At 47.5% G+C, this 18,994-nt stretch overlaps 2 protein-coding genes across 2 annotated transcripts; both read right to left on the reverse strand.

Moving 5' to 3' along the window:
* Positions 1-64: 64 nt before the first annotated feature.
* On the reverse strand, positions 65-9,073 carry snrnp70 (small nuclear ribonucleoprotein 70 (U1)). Its single transcript, XM_085453047.1, has 10 exons — positions 8,856-9,073; positions 8,376-8,529; positions 8,225-8,287; positions 6,256-6,310; positions 6,103-6,167; positions 5,938-6,000; positions 4,108-4,189; positions 1,324-1,425; positions 1,063-1,162; positions 65-981 (listed from the first exon to the last, which is right to left on the reverse strand). Exons 2-10 carry the CDS (start codon positions 8,520-8,522, stop codon positions 258-260), a joined length of 1,401 nt encoding a protein of 466 aa, XP_085309173.1. The 5' UTR covers positions 8,523-8,529; positions 8,856-9,073; the 3' UTR covers positions 65-257.
* A 1,473-nt stretch (positions 9,074-10,546) lies between these two features.
* Positions 10,547-18,777, reverse strand: scaf1 (SR-related CTD-associated factor 1). The gene is made up of 6 exons (XM_085453046.1): positions 18,708-18,777; positions 14,251-17,756; positions 13,466-13,548; positions 12,972-13,286; positions 12,662-12,790; positions 10,547-11,843 (listed from the first exon to the last, which is right to left on the reverse strand). Exons 2-6 carry the CDS (start codon positions 17,657-17,659, stop codon positions 11,685-11,687), a joined length of 4,095 nt encoding a protein of 1,364 aa, XP_085309172.1. The 5' UTR covers positions 17,660-17,756; positions 18,708-18,777; the 3' UTR covers positions 10,547-11,684.
* Between the last annotated feature and the right edge of the window lie 217 nt (positions 18,778-18,994).

The raw sequence follows: 18,994 nt of genomic DNA on the forward strand, positions 1-18,994 counted from the left end.
CACCATCGACCCATTTCAAAACAAAGTTTATTTGTGTCTGTTTGTTTTTTTTTTTTTTTGGGGGGGGGGGGGGGGAGACTACAACCAAAACCATCGCTACAGTAAAATGAGAGTGTGATGTAGTGGCACACGTTAGTGGGGTCATGTTGAGCGTACCATGACACCAGGTTACAGAAACAGACTGACAGGAAGGCTCTGACATCACAAAGGTCAACAAACACAGACGGTGTACGAGACGCTCCGACGGGCGCTTCGTTTCAGTACTCGTCTCCTGCAGCCTCCATCTTGTAGCCATTTTCACTGGAAACGTAGCCATCAGCTGACGGCGCAGACTGCTGGCCCGCCATCATCCCATCCTGGCTGTATTCCTCCATCTGTGGCGGCACTCCTCCATCATCCTCGTTTACCATGTCGTCTTGAGGGCCCATGTCATCTCGCAGGGAGCTGTGCCGTTCCTCTCGCCGATCGCCCCTGTCTCTCTCGCCACGCTCCCGTTTGTGCTCCCTGTCTCTGTCCCGATCTCCCCTGCGTCTGTCCCTGTCCCTGTGGCTACGCCTTCTGTCCCTGTCCCTGTCTCTACGCTCCTCTAAGCCCTCACTCGCTTCTCCCTCGTGCTCCTCCAGCATGCGCTCTCCGACCTCGGGGGCAGCTTCTCCTTGGCCGATCTCCTCCCCTCCTTCTGGCCCCTTCGCCCTGTCCCTGTCTCTTTTACGATCTCTGCTCCTGCTCCTTCTCTTCCGGTCTCGACTCCTCTCCCTGCTCCTGCTGTCTCCTCCCGATGCCGCCCCACGCTCCCTTTCGCGATCTCGACGCCGGTTACTACCACTGTTGTCCTCTGCTGCTACGATCTGTCGGTCCCTTTCTCGCTCCTGGGAACGGGTGTGGCGACGGCGTTCGCGAGATCGGGACCGGCGACGCTCTCTGTCCTTGTCCCTGTCCCGTTCACGGCTGCGTTCCCTCCGGTCTCCACGGTCACGGTCACTGTGGGCAGCACAGTTGCAATAAGTATTTACAGCAGTTTGTATTTTTACGTCAAATTACAAATGTAGAACGAAGACCCACCCCCCAAGAGGACGGTCGTCATAGCGTGACGCGTCATCTCGACCAGAGTGCTTGATGTTGACATCAGCGCCGCCTCGCCTGGTGCCACCCAGTCCACCACCTAGACAGAGAAACCACAAACATTTCTAACATGTTCATGAGAAGTCCGCTTTCTTCAGGCGAATGTTTACAGCGCCACCTTGTAAAAACAAAGGCGCTGCACATTACAGTCCCACAGTGGAGGGACGCCTAACGGCGAACAACTTAGAAAGCAGTGCTCACCTAGCCTGCGAGGACGCCACCCTTTGACAGTACGTCCTCTTTCCACGTCCACCAGGACCCTTCTGCCATCAATCTTCTTCCCGTCAGCATGCTTATAGGCGGCTGGAGAAGAGTAACGGGAAGAGGGAAGATAAAAGGTGAGGAAAGGGAGCGAGGGAATATGGCTAAGGAAACAAACAGTGCATTATTATACTGACCAGGAGCAGGCGAAGCCGACATGGCTGCTCTCTGGGCAAAAGTCGAAGGATAATGGGAGTAGACTTCCTTCCACCCGAAGAGTGATTGTTACATTACACCGTTTCTTTTACTTACTCGGGGTCCTACACCAGCTACACCAAAGAGCTGCTGTTTGATAGACTAAGGTGCTGTTTCATAAAGCTGTGGCATGTTTGGATTCACTGCTGCTAAACCTTTGTGCCACCCGCTGACACGTCTACAATAAGACTTTGTTTTCTAGAAGATTTAAATGCATCGAGCTGTTGGTAAAAAGCTGCAGCAGCTTCTGTTATTACACAAAGCTGCTTTCATTTACAGGTTTACTGAGAGCAACATACAGTAGGAACATCAGCACCTGGCAAACTGTCCACTCGTGTACCACACAATGTTATGACCCATGTTGACTGATGGAAGAACGTGCCACGGTCCAGACTAAGCTACTTGATGTGTGGAGCCAAGGCTAAAACGTTACCATCCATGAAAGGGGCCTTACCAAAACCCTCCAGACACAACATCATTTCACTGATAAGAGTTCAGAAAGGCTCAGGCCGAGCTTTAAGGCCTCACTAAAGTACCTCCACACCACGACAGTGTCACAGCACATCTACTTACCATACCCCGAACCCTTTCCCTCTTCAAGAAGGATTTTACCACCAGTCCTACTGACATGGACCACGTGGGGAAAAGGAAACGTGGAAAAATATAAAACAAAAACCCAAAACAAACAAAACTGGGCTTCTTTGCAGGACTGGCTTTATCACAACTCCAACCTACTGAGAAAGAAATGTTCCTAACACTGGCATGCCATGGATGTGTAGGCTGAGATGCATTCAGTGCGCAGATGTTATAAACTGGAATTGTAAAAACTAGCACCTGGAAACTTTGGCCCCGGGCGGTCATTTCCTGTTGCATTTACTGTCTGCTGGATACGCAGTGACAATCATTAAAGCTAAGTGAGAGCGAGACTGAGAACCACAACGGTTTGTTTGTGGCTGCGCAAAGGGGCTGATCACATGACCCCGACAAGCCTGGTTGAGGGAAGAAAACCCAAACTGGGGGGCTCATACACGACACTCGGAAACTTCAAGTGAATCATGTTAAAGATAGTCAAAGATGTTTTGCAGCCCCTGCACTAACTTATCCATTTTGTTGGGGACCCATCCTGGAACACTTATTCTTTGAGCTGACAGCACAGGAACCTCTTGATTAGCGTGTGGAGCTTCACTCTTCACTGTGATGAACAACAAGATTATCAGTAAATAAATGATGAGATTAAAGCTTTTTGGTGACAGTCTGCAGTTTGTAAGGCTGCCAAGTTAAGCATTGCAGCAATTTAGTGCTGTGCAATGAGAAAGACTGCAAACTCCACGTCACAACAAACTCCAGCTAATGCGAATGGCAGCCATTTAATCATGCGTGTGGCTCTCTCAGGCTCAGCTACCACTGCCTTCATTAACCTGAGGTGACATTTAGGACAGGCGGTCGGGTGCGTTCAATGGTAAAAGTCTGAATAAAAGCTCTTTAGGGTCTGCAAGAAGACGCTTTACCCATTGAACCCTATCCCTATGTAGGAGATGGAGGGTGGAAAAAAATCTTACCCATCATACAAACCCATTATACCAACCATATACTGAGCTGTGGTAGTAGGGTGTAGATGTATCATAACCATCATCATCTGCCAGCCAGCTCTGGCCAATAGCCATCACAGATTGGCGGCTGCAGTGGCAATGAGAACAACATACAGTTAATACACTGTTTACCCCACATTCCCCATCAGTTCATCCCCTGCTCCTACTACACAACTGTGATTCAGCAACTCTGGTCTTGAAGAGCTGATTGCACCAACATCCCAGAATGGCGTCATTGTGTTCGATGACACCATTCGACTAAAGAGACAGTATTTACTGTGGCATCGCCACCAGCTTAACGTATCTCGCTAGTGTGGAAAGGCTGAATTAATCTCACCATGACCAGGGTTGAAGACCACCGATAAAAGTTTGTAAAACGTGGGCTTTGACACATGTCTGGTAAAAAACCCATTCAATGCTTGGTGACCAGTCTGACTATGTGCTTACCATTATAGTCCAACCGGGAGAGCTGCTCTTCCACAAAGCTACAAGGCCTAACAGTTAAAAAGACAATGTGCCTTTGACAGGCAAAGATGTTCAGGCTCACAAATGAAACAGTTGACCCCGCCCCCACACACAAGATGCAAAAAAGAAAACAAGTCTTTATTGCTGAGAACGCCGTTCTTAGACCAGACTGATGACACGCAACACGCACTCTCTCACACGCACGTTCTCACACACACACGCACGTTCTCACACACACACGCACGTTCTCACACACACACGCACGTTCTCACACACACACACACGTTCTCACACACACACACACACACACACTGCAGAGCTCCAGCACTAACCAGCAGCTGGGCTCTCACTCAGCAGCAGTCACTACAGAGAAAGCTGCTGCTGTTACAAACAGAGCTGCAGAGGAGAAACGCCCTGCACACAGTATTTGGTCTTTAAGTAACATAACTATGTTTGGGTTCATATTGGTACTCACAGTGCATGTCTCTCTCATGCTCATATTCAATGAATGCAAAGCCCCGCGGCTTCCCCGTCCTCTTGTTGTAGACTATGTAAATCTGGAACAACAGTAGAAGAAAAGAATATATCACAATATAAATCATTACCGCACATGCTTCAAATTATACGGTGATATGGATTTTAGGCCATATCGTGCAGGCCTGGGCAACAGTAACTCACATCACAAGTTGTTACAACCAAAGTAAGCAGAAGAGCATCCTGAACGTGCATGCACTGACAGCAACACGCCCACCTAGGACCAGGACACGCCCCTCTGCTGATGGCTGCTTCCAGCAGGATAACACACCGTGTGATAAAGTCGATCAGTTTCTTGAACATGACAATCAGTTCATTGTGGATAAATGAGCTCTGGGTCACAGATGTGAATCCATCAGAGTGCTACTGAAACATGGAGGAGCTGGAGTTCAGCATCATGGATGTGCATGAAGGCGATACGGACTACAGTTTGAGGAATCCATGAGTTTTTCTCTTCAGGTGAACATGGAGTCCAACCTGTTACTATCAGGGTGGACCTTAAGTGGCTGGTGAGTTTACGCCTGAGCGACCTGCCCAGCACGTGCACATGCGTTAGCTTGTCTTCATAATAGAAGTACTGAACACATCGTCGATCTTTGATGTTCTAAAGGTGCTACTGACATCAAAGTCAGTAACAAGGCATGCTACACACACGCAACACATCCAACCACAGCTGTGCATAAAGGATGTGTAATAACGAGGAATGGGAGAAAGCTGACAGCTGCTGTATGCACAAACCAGTCCGGTCCTCAGGTGTGGTTCTGGACCAACAAACACGGACTGGTATTACGGCATCCAAACAGCCCTTTCCCACTACTACCAGCTTGGCTCAACTGGACTTTGATCATTTTCCATGACAATCGAGTACCAGCTAATGTGCGTGGGGTTGTTATAGCAACACTCGTGGTTTCACGACACAGGAGCACGTCGAGGGAACAGCATGCCCCTGCTCCGTGTAGCTCGCTGTCAGACTCGGGGACCACGGTGTGTCGTTGTCAAGACAACAGAGGTTTGGGTTTGAATGAGCTGCTCTCCTGATTCAACGACGATGAGTTCAGTTTGGCTCTCCTGTGACCAGTTTATGGTGAAATGATCACTTCTCCACTACGGCCCAGCACTGCTGCAGAGTTTAGAGATGTTTCTGTAACCAGTGCCACCAGTTTGCAAAGGTCATGAGAGAGCTCACTGGTTCTCCTCATAATGAGACGTTCCTTGTGTGACACCTCGGTAACGACACAGCTTTGTGCAGGTTGGGATTGAACGAGCTGCCGTGACTCGGCCTTCAACACTTCATTTATGCACAGCCATGATTTCAACAGATGAGCTGTTAGTGACATCTGGAGAAAAGCTCATGTCAGAGCACCTTTAGAAAGACACTGGACTTCAACTGGACACGTGTCCAGCACACGAGCCCGACAGTCAATGCAATTATTACAGCATGTGGAAAGTACTCCAATAATCAAGAGTAACATTTGTCTTCCTGTAGAAAGTGACCTGCAACCGTTTTAAAGGCTAACCTTGATATCTTTGTTGCATGACACTGATACTGTGAGACTGCAGAACAGGCTTAGCTGGATCTGGACGGCTGGAAGCGCGGCTCAAACATCCTGTTCGATTCACCATTGCTGCACAGCTACATTTGATAGTTAAGGGGCAACACACAAGTGTGCCGATGCCAGGTGTGTACTGTACGCGACAATTGAAAATAGTAGTAACTGAATAAATAAGACATTAAGCACAACATTACTCAGACGGGACCGTGTAAACGTACCCGTTTGATGGGGCCGTACACTTCAAATTCTCGGCGAAGCTTGGACTCAGTGGTGTCATAATTCTGTAGAAAGAAGATATTTAGAGTTCACACAGACAGGTAACACCAAACCCAACAAACCCAAGCCCAACACACTTGGGCAGGCAGCTATTTGAATATACTAACCACTCGTGCCACAAACAGAGTCTTGAAGGCATCGCCCTGTGCGTTGGGGTCATTATGAGGGTCCCCTGATAGCATGTGAACAGAAAAGCAACATTAGGCCAAATCACCACATCATGCAGCGTTTGCAGAGCGTGTGCCGTGTCAGGAACTTACAAAGCTTCAGCTCTGTCTCTACTACTGCTTGCCTCCTTTCAATCTTCTCTCGTCTCTACAAAAACAAAAGATTCACAGAAATGGTTAGTGCTCAGCTTTCTTAACGATCGTTGCTTTGTTCTCAGAAAACCGGACACATACAGACTTCACAGAGCTTCATCTGTTCTAGTCTCTTTCAGCATTGGATTAAATTCATTCCCACCTCTAAATTCTTCACAAAACACCCCATAAAGTTACAAGATGCCCGTTTCCACTGATCACCTGTCAGATGGTATGTCTACAGCCTGACTGGAGCCCCAGCTGTGGTAAATAAAGCGAACTGGACATTATTTGGAAAGAAACACTTTCTCTATAAAAAGGTCCCACAGCTGACAGTCCAAGTCAGAGAACACCCAAGCTGTGAAGTCCAAGGAGTTGTCCTCAGAGGCTGGATTGTAGGTGAAGGAGGCTGCAGAAAAACGTGTGCAGTATTTAAGGTCCCAAAGAGCACCGCGGCCTCCATCGTCTACACATGGACGACGTCTGGAACCACCAGCACTTCCAGAGCCGGCTGCCTGGCTGATCTGTGCAGCTGTAGTTGAGGGTCTTGATCAGGGAGAACCTGACTCTGAAAGAGCTCCAGTGTGGAAAGAAGAAGAACCAGATCCCACGGTGCTCAAACCCTGTGCTGTCCAGCAGTGTGGAGAGAAACTGGCCTCAAAACGGTTACAAATGATCCACAAGCATGAAGGAACAACACGAATGTGTGCAGGGATTTGTGTGTAACCTGACGACTCACAGGCGCATGCTTCAATCCATACAAATGCAGAGCATTTATCATTCCCCCTTAATAATAAAAGCTTCATATAGAAACGTGCATTCTTTTTGTCTGATGATCTGAAACATCTCAGTGTTACACCGGGACACAGCTTACATCTGTGGATCTGTGCAAAGCTAGCAGCGTGAACCTCGTGCATGCAACGTGACGTGTGCGTATGGGGCGACTCGTGCACACATATTCAAAGTTTTGTACGTGAGCAGGAGGGACGTTAGGCGTAGTTTCAGACATCGGCATGAACAGAAAGCTTATTCAGAGAAAACGATCCAGCTACTGAAGCTAAACTTCTTCTGTGGTGTGTAAATGATTGGTTTCAGGTTCGGGTAAAAGCTTTTATAAAGTAGTTTTACGTGTGCTCACACTGCTTTGCATTTGTGTGTGTGGACTGAAGCGTGTGCTTGTGAGTCCTCAAACCCCACACACATTTGTAACCTTTTGAGCCAACTTTCTCAGCTTCTCTTCAGCTTGATTCTGCTGCAGGAAAAGGTGCCGGTGCTGTGGAGGACGCCACGGTTACTCAAAGGTCCTGGAGAGGCTGCTTCTTGATCCTTCCTCGCTCTTCAGTTTGCTCACCAGCCTCTTGTCAGGCGGATGCTGCTGCTACTGCTACATTTTTCGTTTAAAAAAAAAAACAAACAAAAAACTATCCAACCACATCTGCTTCTAAGTGAGAAACTGCTCAGGCCTCGGTGCGTACTCTGGGAGCACTCTCTCTGATTTTGTGGTTAACAAGACTGGAGCAGCACAGGGTCAGTCAGTCACCTCAGATCTGAAATATGCCGCCTGCAGACGTTCTCTGGCAGCAGCTGGCTGGAAGCGTCATTGGTCAGAATCGGGAGGCGTCTGAGTCGATGAGGGACAGGAAGTGACTGAACAAACTGCTCTCCAGCACAGCTCCTCCCTCACACTGACTCCTCCTGTTCTCTATAAAGCTGTATAATGTACAGATCATTCAGTGACAGCTAAATGCTCCGGTCCTCTCTCTGTGTGGCTGTTTTCTTGGACTTACAGTGTACTGAATATTTCTGAATGTAATCTGAACTACTTTCTTACACGGTGCCAGTATTACTGTGTCTGCAAAGCTGTCAGTCAAACGTTCTTCGCGGTGTCATTATGGGCTGTTGTGTGCAGGAGAACAGGTTGAATACTCACCTTTCTCTCCAGCCGCTCTTCACGGGTCTCTGCTCTTGTCGGAGGCGGGGCATCTCTCGGGTCCTGGTCAGAGAAAGGAGATATTTAACAGGACTAATGCGGGACGGAAGAAGAAGGGCTAACCAAAGCGCACAGAAGACTTTACATTCACCTCGAAATGTCTGATGAACGGGGCGATCCCACTGTAGGGCTGATTGTGGTGCTTTTCGTGGGGTAACTTCACCAGCTGAGGTAGGAAAGGTATTGGGTCCCGTGGAGCAAAGAGGGCCAGGAGGTTGGGTGGTAGGAACTGCGTCATTTTTCACCTATTGCAACAACAGGGGGATCACTTCATTGACGCTTATATGCTGGTCAATCCGGGCATTAAAGCAAGCACGCGACAGCCCCAAGAGCGGAAGTTCTCGGTACATGCTAACTGTTGTCCTGATTACGACGACACTCCTACAACCATAAGGCTAGCACGCGTTTCATTTTCACCCAACATCTTCCTTAACTTACAAACAGCACGGCAACGATATCTGAAATGTACGCGCTAACAGCTTTTACTTTAAGTCCTATCGACTTGTTTAGCGCTTAATTGAGCCTTTCGAATTAGCCACCAAGCTCACTATGCTAACATGCGGAGTCTTACCTTCTCTCCTCCAGCGTTTAGCAAATTTCAGATCATGTAGCAGAAGAAGAAGCGCGAGATCAGGTAGACCAGGTCCTTTGTGACAAACTTACTTCGACTGAAGGAGATAATATACTTGGATCTATTAGTAACAAGAATCTGATCTTCAGGGTACCCACAGCGTGCAGCGGCGACAAATAGCTAACTGTGTCGAGTTCGCAAATAAAATGGCGGGATGCCGCAAAATAACGACAATTGTCGTAAAACGAATCGTTCAGGAAATGCGTTGAGTCGACATTATGATATTGTTCGGAGTGTTTATGAAGGAAAACAAAGTCAAATAGGGTGTTAATGTTTTATTAAACTTGTGTAAGCAATATATACATAAATTTCGTTTTTTAAGACCAAACCAACCCTACACTGGAAAAACGATTTAAACTTGTTGGTTAAATCTTTGACTTTAGTTAAAAAAAACTGCATTTTTGTTTACTTTTTGGAAGACTTTGATTTAGTGAGTTAATACTCTGTTAACCTTTATGATTCCGTCTTTATATCTTTATTTTCTTTGTACAAAGTTTGCTAATTGGTACGAAGTTTATATTTTCTGAATGAATAATATATGGTGCATAACTTGATTTTGCTAATAAAAAAAGTTTTGAGTCGACATTAATTTATGAAAAGAAAGACACACCCTCTGACTCTTCACAGCCTTTTGTAGCGTATGAGACAAAGCGATTGTTGTTCCAGAAAAAGTCCAAAATAACTGGATCGTTTTGGTTCCTTTGAAGATATAACCAACAAAGTCATGGATAGAGCCTGAAACGAAGCTACGACGGAATATTAGAGCTACTTTAAAAATCAAGTCAAAATATGCAGATTACAGTTGTTTCAAAACAAACCGCCAATAATTCATTTGTATTGTGCATTAATAAAATAATAACTTCACTCCCCGTCGGATTGTACAGCCCGATCCGACGGGGAGGTGTGGGAAGCGGTCGGGCGCGCCACTTCCGGCTCTGCTCTCTCCTCTCTGTCACCTTTTCTATCCCTTTGAAGAACTGAGGCTCCATAAATGCTAAAGAGGTATTATTTGTCAGTTGCAGTGAATAGAAAATAAACTGTAGGAAACTAAGCAGAAGAAAGAAGAAGAAAAATAACATTTTAACATAAACCAGTGACACTCTGGGGCCTGATCAACCCTGGCTCGGCCTCCTTGGATGAGGGTGTCTAGTAGTGATGGGATTTCCGGCTCTTTTTAGAGAATCGGCTCTTTCTTTTCGTTCTGTTGGGGACACCTAGCCTGGCACGGCACGTGCCTTCCAGATGAGCTGGAGCCGGTCAAACAGATGTGTGGTAAACGCTTCCGCCAAACCAGGAAGTAAACACTGGATATTCTGTTTGTGTGGCCACATTTAAACAGTTCGTCATTCTTGTTGCTCTTGACCAATAAAATATTAAAGTTTCCAGCCAACTACTGCCCCCTTGTGGCCAAGCGCCAAGCCTACAGGCAGCTTGACTTCATTAGGTCGGGCGCGTTTAGCTCCCATTTCATTCACGTTACATTTGTAACTTTCAGGGTTTCACATTCTTGTGTCTTTCAAATAAACTAGTAAACTAAATGAAATGGTTGTATTTCTTTTTAGCTTACGCTGGTAAGAAATGTCCAATTACACACATGAAGTTCTAGAAAATGCCACTCTTATTGGTTAAGATGATTTTAGAATTCATTTTATTCCATAACAAAGAAATGTGTTTTGGACAAATATTACACACTAATATTTGACTATTGTTGTAACATCACATCCTGTTAGTGTAGTCTGCCTGTGTCTGTTCTCTGCACAGGAATTCAACTTGGAAAATGACGTGTTAGTGGATTGTGTGTGCATTTATGTAACGAAGGTCACGTGGGACCATCGTGTAGTGTTTATTAAGAACAGCTGGGGCCAAAATAGATAAGCGATCGACACAGCTGGCCAGAGTTTGTAGTTATATACTGTCTGTTATATTATTATAGTTTAGTCTACAGGCTGTGTCCAAGTTCAGGGGCTGCAGCCTTTGAAGGACCCTGCCCAGTCTGAGGGTGGTTAAACTGGACGGTCTAGCCTGCGACGTGAGGCTCCAGCAGCAGCTACAGCTGTGGTAGACGGTCAAGAAAGTCCTGAACAGTCTCTCTATGAACAGAAACACTGACAGAGAGCAGACAAAATAAATAATACAATGTTTACCAGTGTTAAGCAACATTTATAGTGTGTTGGTCATTTTATAAAGAGACTGAGTATAACTGTCAGTCTCAGTAACATGCACAGAATACACAATAAAAGAAGTGAGAAATCAGCAGTGACCAACAGCCTACAAGCTGCCTGTAAAGACACAGGGACGCAGTACTTCTGTTTAGTATTGTTTAACTCCTTTGGGTGTGCAGCTGGGTATCACGTCTCCTCTCAGTCTGGATGTTGATATAAAGGAGAGGAGAAACATTTAATTCAATACTATTAAAAAAGGTCCTGTAATTAGTCCCACCATTGAGACACTTCTAACAAATCCAACCAACAAAAACTAAGAACTAGCCCCTTGACAAAGGTAGGATTTATTGCAGGGTTCAATCTGGGACTGAATTAGCTCACGAGTGTCTAGACAGGATCTACTTACTGAACCTTGAGTTCATGATACATTTGGAAAGGAATATTTACAACATGATTACAGCGATGAGGATACATACTTCTACATGAAAGTATAGACAAGGGAAGGTACGGAAACAATAAAATTAGGCAATGACAATCAGCGAACTGCTCACGTATTGAGTAGATTGTGGCAAAGGTGGAACATCCCCCCCCACCCAAAAGTCTTGTATTAGGCAGAGGGATGCAGGGCTCCTGGCTCCCTGTCATCCCTTTCTTCCTCGTCCATTTTGCGCCCGTGTTTACGGAAGTATTTGTAGCGCTGAACATACAGCTTCACAAGGTTGCTGACTTTGACTGGGTTGATTTCTCCAGTGCGGCTGTGGCAGATCTAAGACAAAGACACAGTGTGACTAAACAGTAACAACTCAGAACACAAGTACAGAGCTTCATTTATGGACGCACAGATCAGACATTTTGACTAGATGCTGGTCCAATCCCATCATAAAAGCTCCAATGAAAGAGCAGGACGATCCACTCAGGTGCACTGAGTGGCAGCTGATAGCTAGCATAGCAAAGAGAAAGCTAACAGTAGAGGGTCAGCAGTTACAAAGTACTCCACGCCCGTGACACCAACAGCGTTCCTTTGTGTGTCTGCAGAGTGTGACTGTGTTCATGTGAGGCTGCATGAATCAAATGCACACATGGTGAGTCTTTGTTCTTACGTTCTCTGGACGAGCTGCCATCGTGCTTTTACTGCTCGTGATTAAAAAACCTGATGCAACCTTATTTCACCTCACCTTTCTCTGGCCACTGAGGACATGTGTGCAGGTGTGTGCTTATAGGAAAATCAGAAGAATAGACTCGTGCCAGTGTGGATGAATACAAGCTGATCTGAGACTAATGCAAATAAACTATGCTAATAATGTCAATATTCATATATTAGTCTTAATTATTCTTAATTCATATTATTTTACTGATAAATACCAATTCACTAAATGTACATTATTGCATTTATTTGTTAATGTAGTACACAAAGGTACCAGGCTCTCAGTGGAAACATCCATAGTTTTATTGTAGAAATGCTGCATGTTGTAGCCACACTGTCAACTTGACGCTGCTGTAGCGACAAAGTGCAAAGTCATCATGAGCCATGTGATATATAAGACAGTGCTACGTGTGTGGTTGGATTTGTGTGTGAAGGCTCACCTTATGCACTGCTTTCCTGAGGATGTCTTTGTATTCTTCCTTGTTGATGTCTTTGCGTTGGTAGTAAGGCTTGATCGCCAGCTTGACCTCCTCTACTGCCCGCTCCTGTGTATGCAGCTTCTTTAGGTACTGTGCAATTCAGGTAAGAATCATGTTAAATAAAGGAACCCACACAAACAACACAGCAAATACAAAAAGGCCACAGCTAAACCCAGGGGGTGAAGCAGGACCACTGCTAAGCCCCGTCCCACCAGCACAGGCTTGTTCAGCCTGGAGGGCACACTGCTCTCATCAGGAAGTTCAAGTTTACCTTATCCGGGTCTTTGCTCTCATTGTCCCATCCAGTGTCACTAGAACTCCCAGACACACCTGTCATCCCCACAGGTACGATGGAGGGTGGAGTCTGAGCGCATCCACCAGCTAATGACGGGTGCAGATGTGAAGGTGGGGTTTTAGTGCAGCTAACCAATGGGAGGGAGCCGTGCAGAATGAACTGGGCTGGGCTCAGTCCAGGAGGTGGGGGGAGAGAGGGAGGGGGAGGAATTTGTAAGGATGAAGAGGAAGAGGACGCCGAGGGAGTGAGAACATGCTGCTGGGACTGGTTCTGATTGGCCTGTGAGAGCATCTGCACGTGAGAAAGGAGACAAACGAGTCGACGGTCATTCAAACAACAACAGGATCATCATTTCAAAAAGGCTGCACACAGCAAGGTCCCACTCTAGCACAGTGTGTGTGAGTGGCCTCCTAAGAACGTGCGCTAAAATGTTCCTCCCCACTGCAGATGGATGAAGCTCCACTCATCACCTGGCTGGTTGCTTGAATGAACTCTTGTGCTTTGGCTCTGCTGGCAATATTGGCCTCTTCCATTTTGAAGAGCAGAGCAGTCACTGTGAGAAACAACAGACTGTTTAGGGAAACAGACTGACAAACACACACAATCATGTTTTATAACAGGGCAGCATGATCTTTAAAACTATAGATGCATTCATATGATTGTCTAAAAGATTAAAACAGTGCTGCACAGCCCGTGCTGCCCTCGGACACAAACTGTACTGTCAGTCTACACTTTACCAGAAGCCTGGAAAATACTCCGACAGCGACCAGCAACATGTGGAAAATTTGAACCTGTCCTAAGTTTACCCCCCGTCCCTTCTGATAGGTTGTCCCATGAAGGAAAGAAGTGCTGCTGCTGTCAAAGCTCTTCTGGTCGCCTCTTTGCTGCCACTGTGTCACACATGCTCCCTCATGCACACATCTACTTTGATTAATCTGTAAGTTACTGTCAAATGTCCAACAGCATTAAAAAAGTGTTCTGATGATGTTTAAGTGCAAAGGTGAGTGAAATGCTGGTGCAGTAACTCTTCATTTTCTCCACAACACTAAGAACTACTTCAGTAATCTCATACACTTAGGTCGATGTGAAGAAATGCTAGTAACAGCAAAACCCTGTCAGTGACAACCTGGTTCAAATAGGAGAGACCATGTGACCCAACTCTGCACCCACTAAATGCCCAGCTGTGCACACTACTAACAGTTTAGTCTCTGCGTTTGAATAATGTGCCTTCTCTGCATAGGGAGAGTCAACTTACATGCTAAGACACCTCCGGTTGTGCAGTCCACCCCAGTCTGGAGACTCCAAGGAAGAGTGGGTGCAGGAGCTGGAGGGGGAGGAGGCGGCGGCTTACCAGCAGATGAAGAGGACACAGATGAGGATGGGTCAGAAGAAGACAGAGGTAGAGCCAGGGAAGGGAGACCACAGACGGTTGAGGACAAGGAAGAAGGCGAGCCCAGAGATTTTGACAGATCATCCTGACTTGGCAGCTTGGCCGTGGGCGGGGCGCTGCTGAGACCAGCTCCTTGTGAGGGGGCCAGGTTGGAAGGACTGGATGCTGGTTGTGTAGGACTCGGCTGTTTTGGACAGTCCTCAGTTAAGAAAGAAGGATCTGGAGTCTTACAGCTGCTGTCTACAGTTTGAGAGTCTGGTGAAGACTCCCTGGTGTCCCGCAACGATGGTGCAACAGGTGGCGGAGGGGTCTGAGGAGGTGACGAGGATGGTGGGAGCACACTAGTGGAGGAGGATGTGGAGGAGGAGGAAGAGCAGGGTGCGGGGCCAGCTTGGCCAATATGTGGACTGACCGACTTGCTCGCATCTCCAACGCCTGACTGAACATCTAAGGAGACACCCCCACCCCAGGCTTCGGACATGACTTTAGTTTGGCTGCTGCCTCCGGCGGCCAACCCCGCTGCTTCGGCCTTTTCTCTCGTCTTCTTGGCCAGACGGCGGCGCCGCTTTGTTACCAGAGAGGATGAAGGGGAGGAAGCTGAGGAGGAAGTGGATGTAATGGAGCTGGGTTTTGCTTTCTTGGATTTCAGTCCTGCAGGACCGGTCAGCGATGATGGCGGTGCGGATAGACCGCTGCGTTTTCCCATACTGACCAGGTCTTTACTCCGCCCACCCAGTGACAGTGGTTCTGAACAAGGTTTCAGAAAAGGTGACCTGCTTTCATTGTCCCTGCAGAACACAACTGCAATTGAGCCACCCACCACAGACCCCCCAGTACTCCCTGCTGCACCACCTGGGCCGAGAAGGTCCATGTTCAGTTTTCCAGAGCCAACCGAAGACCCCGTGGTACTGCTTACGCCTTCGCGCACCAGAACCGACACTTTAGACTGAAGCTTACCTTTCTGACTAGCACCACCTTCTTTCTTGGACTTCCCAGAGCGACTCGTGTCTTTTCTGCTCTCCTTGTCCCGATCTTTGTCTTTTTTGATCTTCCTGGTTCGCTTTGCTGATGGGAAGCCAGGGGAAACAGAGGCAGATCCGGAAGAGACCATCAGTGAAGAGAGGCATTTGCTTTTGGTTGTACTGGCAGGAGCCGAAGCTTCAGAGCGGGCAATTTTCTTTAATGTGCGAGATTTCTTTTTGGGTTCATGTCCAGTCTTGGGCGTAGCTGCAGCTTTAGGGCTGGGGACGGGAGCCTCTGGAGGCAGAGCAGCAGGGGGCGTGTCCTCCAAAGATGGGTAGTCTGAGTCTAAAGCTTCACCATCCAAAGACAACACATCAATCTCCAGTTTGTCTGAATAGCGGTCTGACTCATAGCTGTGATACCTGGGAGGCGAGAGCGACTGCGATCGGCTCTGACAACTGCCTTGTTTCCCTGCCTCTCCAGCTGAATGCCATTTTCTCTTCTTTTTACAGGGCTTGTCGGAGTCCTTTGTGGCTCTTCCAGGAGAGGATGGGGTAAGTCTCGGAGACCCGGGAACGGTGGTGGTCGTAGTGGTGGTTGTGACCGTAATGGTTCGCTTAATAGCGAAGAGGTCAGACCCACTGAGGTCTTGGATGGACGGAGGTATGACGGGACGACCGTCTCGTCTCCTATCCCTGTCACGTTCCCTTTCTCTGTTGCCTTCTCTCTTTTCTCTGCTTCTTTTGGACCGCTCTGAAATGCCTCGCTCTCTGCTCCTTGAATGATGTTTTGCCTTCCTTTCCTTCTCCCTCTTTCTGGAGCTAAAATCTTCATCCCGTCCATCTCGCCTGTGGCTACTGATGCGATTGTGTTCCCTCCCTCTGTCGGTGTCTCTGTCCCGATCTCCAGTCCGGCTCCGGTGTTTATCCCTTTCCCTCTCTTTGTGCCTTTCTTCAGACAGGCTGGAAAGCGACCATCTGGTGTGGCCATCTCTTCTTGAAGAATTGCAGGACCGTGAAGTCTCTGGGCTGCTGTGCCATCTTTTCTTCCTCTTCCGACTGCTGCTCCTGCTGCTCCTTCTGCCTTTATCCTCTTTGCCCATCTTTTGCGCCTTTTTCTTGTTCGACTCCTGAGCCCACTCTTTGCCTTTCCTTCTCTTTTTTCTTCTAATCTCCTTTTCTCCGTCTTTTCTATCTTTGCTTTTTTGCTGGCTGTGGCCCTTGGAGCTTTTGGAGGACTTGCAGCACTTGCCACCCTGATCTTCAGGAGGCGTTAAAGGGGACGAGGATGTAGAGGTTGGAGGATGAGAAGGAGGCGGTGGTGGTGGTGGTGGCGGCGGCTGGGGAGAGCAGGGTGAAGAAGCAGGAAAGGAGAGATATCGTTCCTTCCTTCTGCTGACCAGCTTCCTTCTCAGATCCTCTACTCCTACCACAGGCTCATCCTTGAGCTCGCTGTCTACTTCCCAGCTGCCCTCTGTGCAAACGGACACAAAGCCATCCCCATCTAGCACTCGGAAGATTCGCTCTGGCTTTGACCCAAAGAAGGAGATGCTGGGAGAACTCAGGGGGAGGGTTTCCTCTACAGGTCTCTTACTGCTCCCATCTCTTTCAATGGCTCCAACTATCTCGCCCTCCTCTATCTCAGAGTGATCTGAATCAGCTTTCATGGTGCTACAGTCCACCCTCCTCCTCAGAGGGAGCTGAGTGCTCAGACAGGCGCTTGGAAGGTCAGTGAAGGTGTCCGTGGAATCTGGAGGTTCCTCCACCTTCTCCTTTTCTTCTCTTATAGTGTTTCTCTTCAGTACCCTTGCTTTGCCACTCTCATCATCAACATCTGACGCTGGGGAACCCGTGGGGTCAAAAGGATCGTATTTCTCCCCTTCCCCCACCTCCTTCATCTCAGTTCCTTCTTTTGCTCCATTATTTGGATTGAAAGGATTGTACATCACCCTTTTCCTCTCCTGTTTTTCACAGTCAGCACTTTGTTGCATTAAAGTGTGAGGCAAACAGTCTGAGGAAGCGGTACTGCATGTAGGTTTGGAGAGAGACTGCGTAGCTATAGAGGCAGAGCTGGAGGAAACCCTGGCTCTCTCTGTTCCATTGAATTGGCTTTTTACATGGCTGGGATAAACTGATGTGTTGGCACATATAGAGGAGGATGTAGACAATGGAGAAGATGGACCGGTTGAAGGAGATGATGCAGAAAACGAAGGTGAGTAGGAAGGAGGGCTCTTTGAGGTCTCTTCAACTCCACCTGGGGAAGAGAAGGCCCTAGGCCTCCTTCTGAAGCCTGATGCCAAAGTCAAGTCCATGAGCCAGAAATACTGGTGGGTCAGAAAGTGAGGGAAGTAATACTGAGACACCTAGGGCGTGGCAGGTCACACCAGAAAACAGGGCTCAGGAACCAACCTTGCAGGAAGAAAAGAACATGTGTCACTTTACGTTACAATATAATCCACGTGGAAAGGCTCCCTGGAGAGCCTACGATCCTGACACATGAATATCATGGAGGATCCTCAGACTGTTTCTACAGTTGTGTTGTCAGAGTGAGGGCATGTCTTCAGTACAGAGAAACTAAGAAAAGACTGACTGAACAAATTTGAATGATATTATTGTTACAAAGAGCTAAATATGCATCTGCAGTCGGGACTCGGTTTGGAGTCCAGTCATATGAAACAGAAGACCCGAGCCAGTCTGAGGGGTCCGCCGAGCCCCACTGCGCTCTCACCAGGGTGAGCTGAGAGACGGCTGAAGGCAGCCGGAGGAGGAGTGGACCCCACACCGGATCAACAGACACATTTTTCAGTCCACGCTCACTGAACACAATCATTAAAAACTGCGCAGCACATGACTGCGTCTCTGTTGTTTACACGGTGGATTACACGTTACCGTCGTTCTCCTTCTGTTGGGATGCTTACGTGATTTCTGAGTTGTAAAAGAAGAGAACAATATATTTAGCTTCCATATCAGGGACTCACTTCTCAGTGCTTGTCACAGATAGCATTATCATTAGCTTTCCGTGGCTGGACAGCGCGTTGGTTGCTTTACAAAACATCTGTCCGCCTTGCGTTTTGACCATTAGCTTCATTATGTGTAATGCGGATTTGTCAGCGGTCGCACACTCGATTGATTATCAGACGCTAAAAATGTCTGGCGGCAGATTTTCAGTTACCCATGCAGCTAATTAGCTTAGCGCAGCTAGCAAGGAGAGCAGTATGTTGATGGGTTCCCTTCATGCCGGTCGCCTTCTGTCTCAGGCCAAAGCCACCGCTTCACATCTACTGGCTGTTACTTTGTCAGACATTCAGTCAAACCACGAAATTAGACATATGCTGCTTTTTGTGGTGTTTAAATACGTACCAGGGTTTAAAACGGGTCTGTTCCACCAGTCACCGCCATCTTCCCTCCCGTGAAACCGGACGACAAAGAATGATGGGAAACGGAGTGAATATCAGGTGGTGCGAAAGAGCCGCACACGTCATTAAAGTTGCCTTTGAGGTGCCGTGCTCGCGACACTGTTACACATTTTAACAGAACTACAAAGTGGCTTTTTAAAAAGTGTCTCTTTGTAACAACTAATTCATTTCTGCTGTGACTGGTTTACAGACAGCTGTCTGAAGTCTGCTGCCTAAACCCGGACTTATACT

Source organism: Copadichromis virginalis, linkage group LG4, assembly GCF_057382275.1.
Source record: "Copadichromis virginalis isolate Kocher_CV1m ecotype Utaka linkage group LG4, C_Virginalis_male_GT1.1, whole genome shotgun sequence".
Classification (NCBI taxonomy): Eukaryota; Metazoa; Chordata; class Actinopteri; order Cichliformes; family Cichlidae; genus Copadichromis; species Copadichromis virginalis.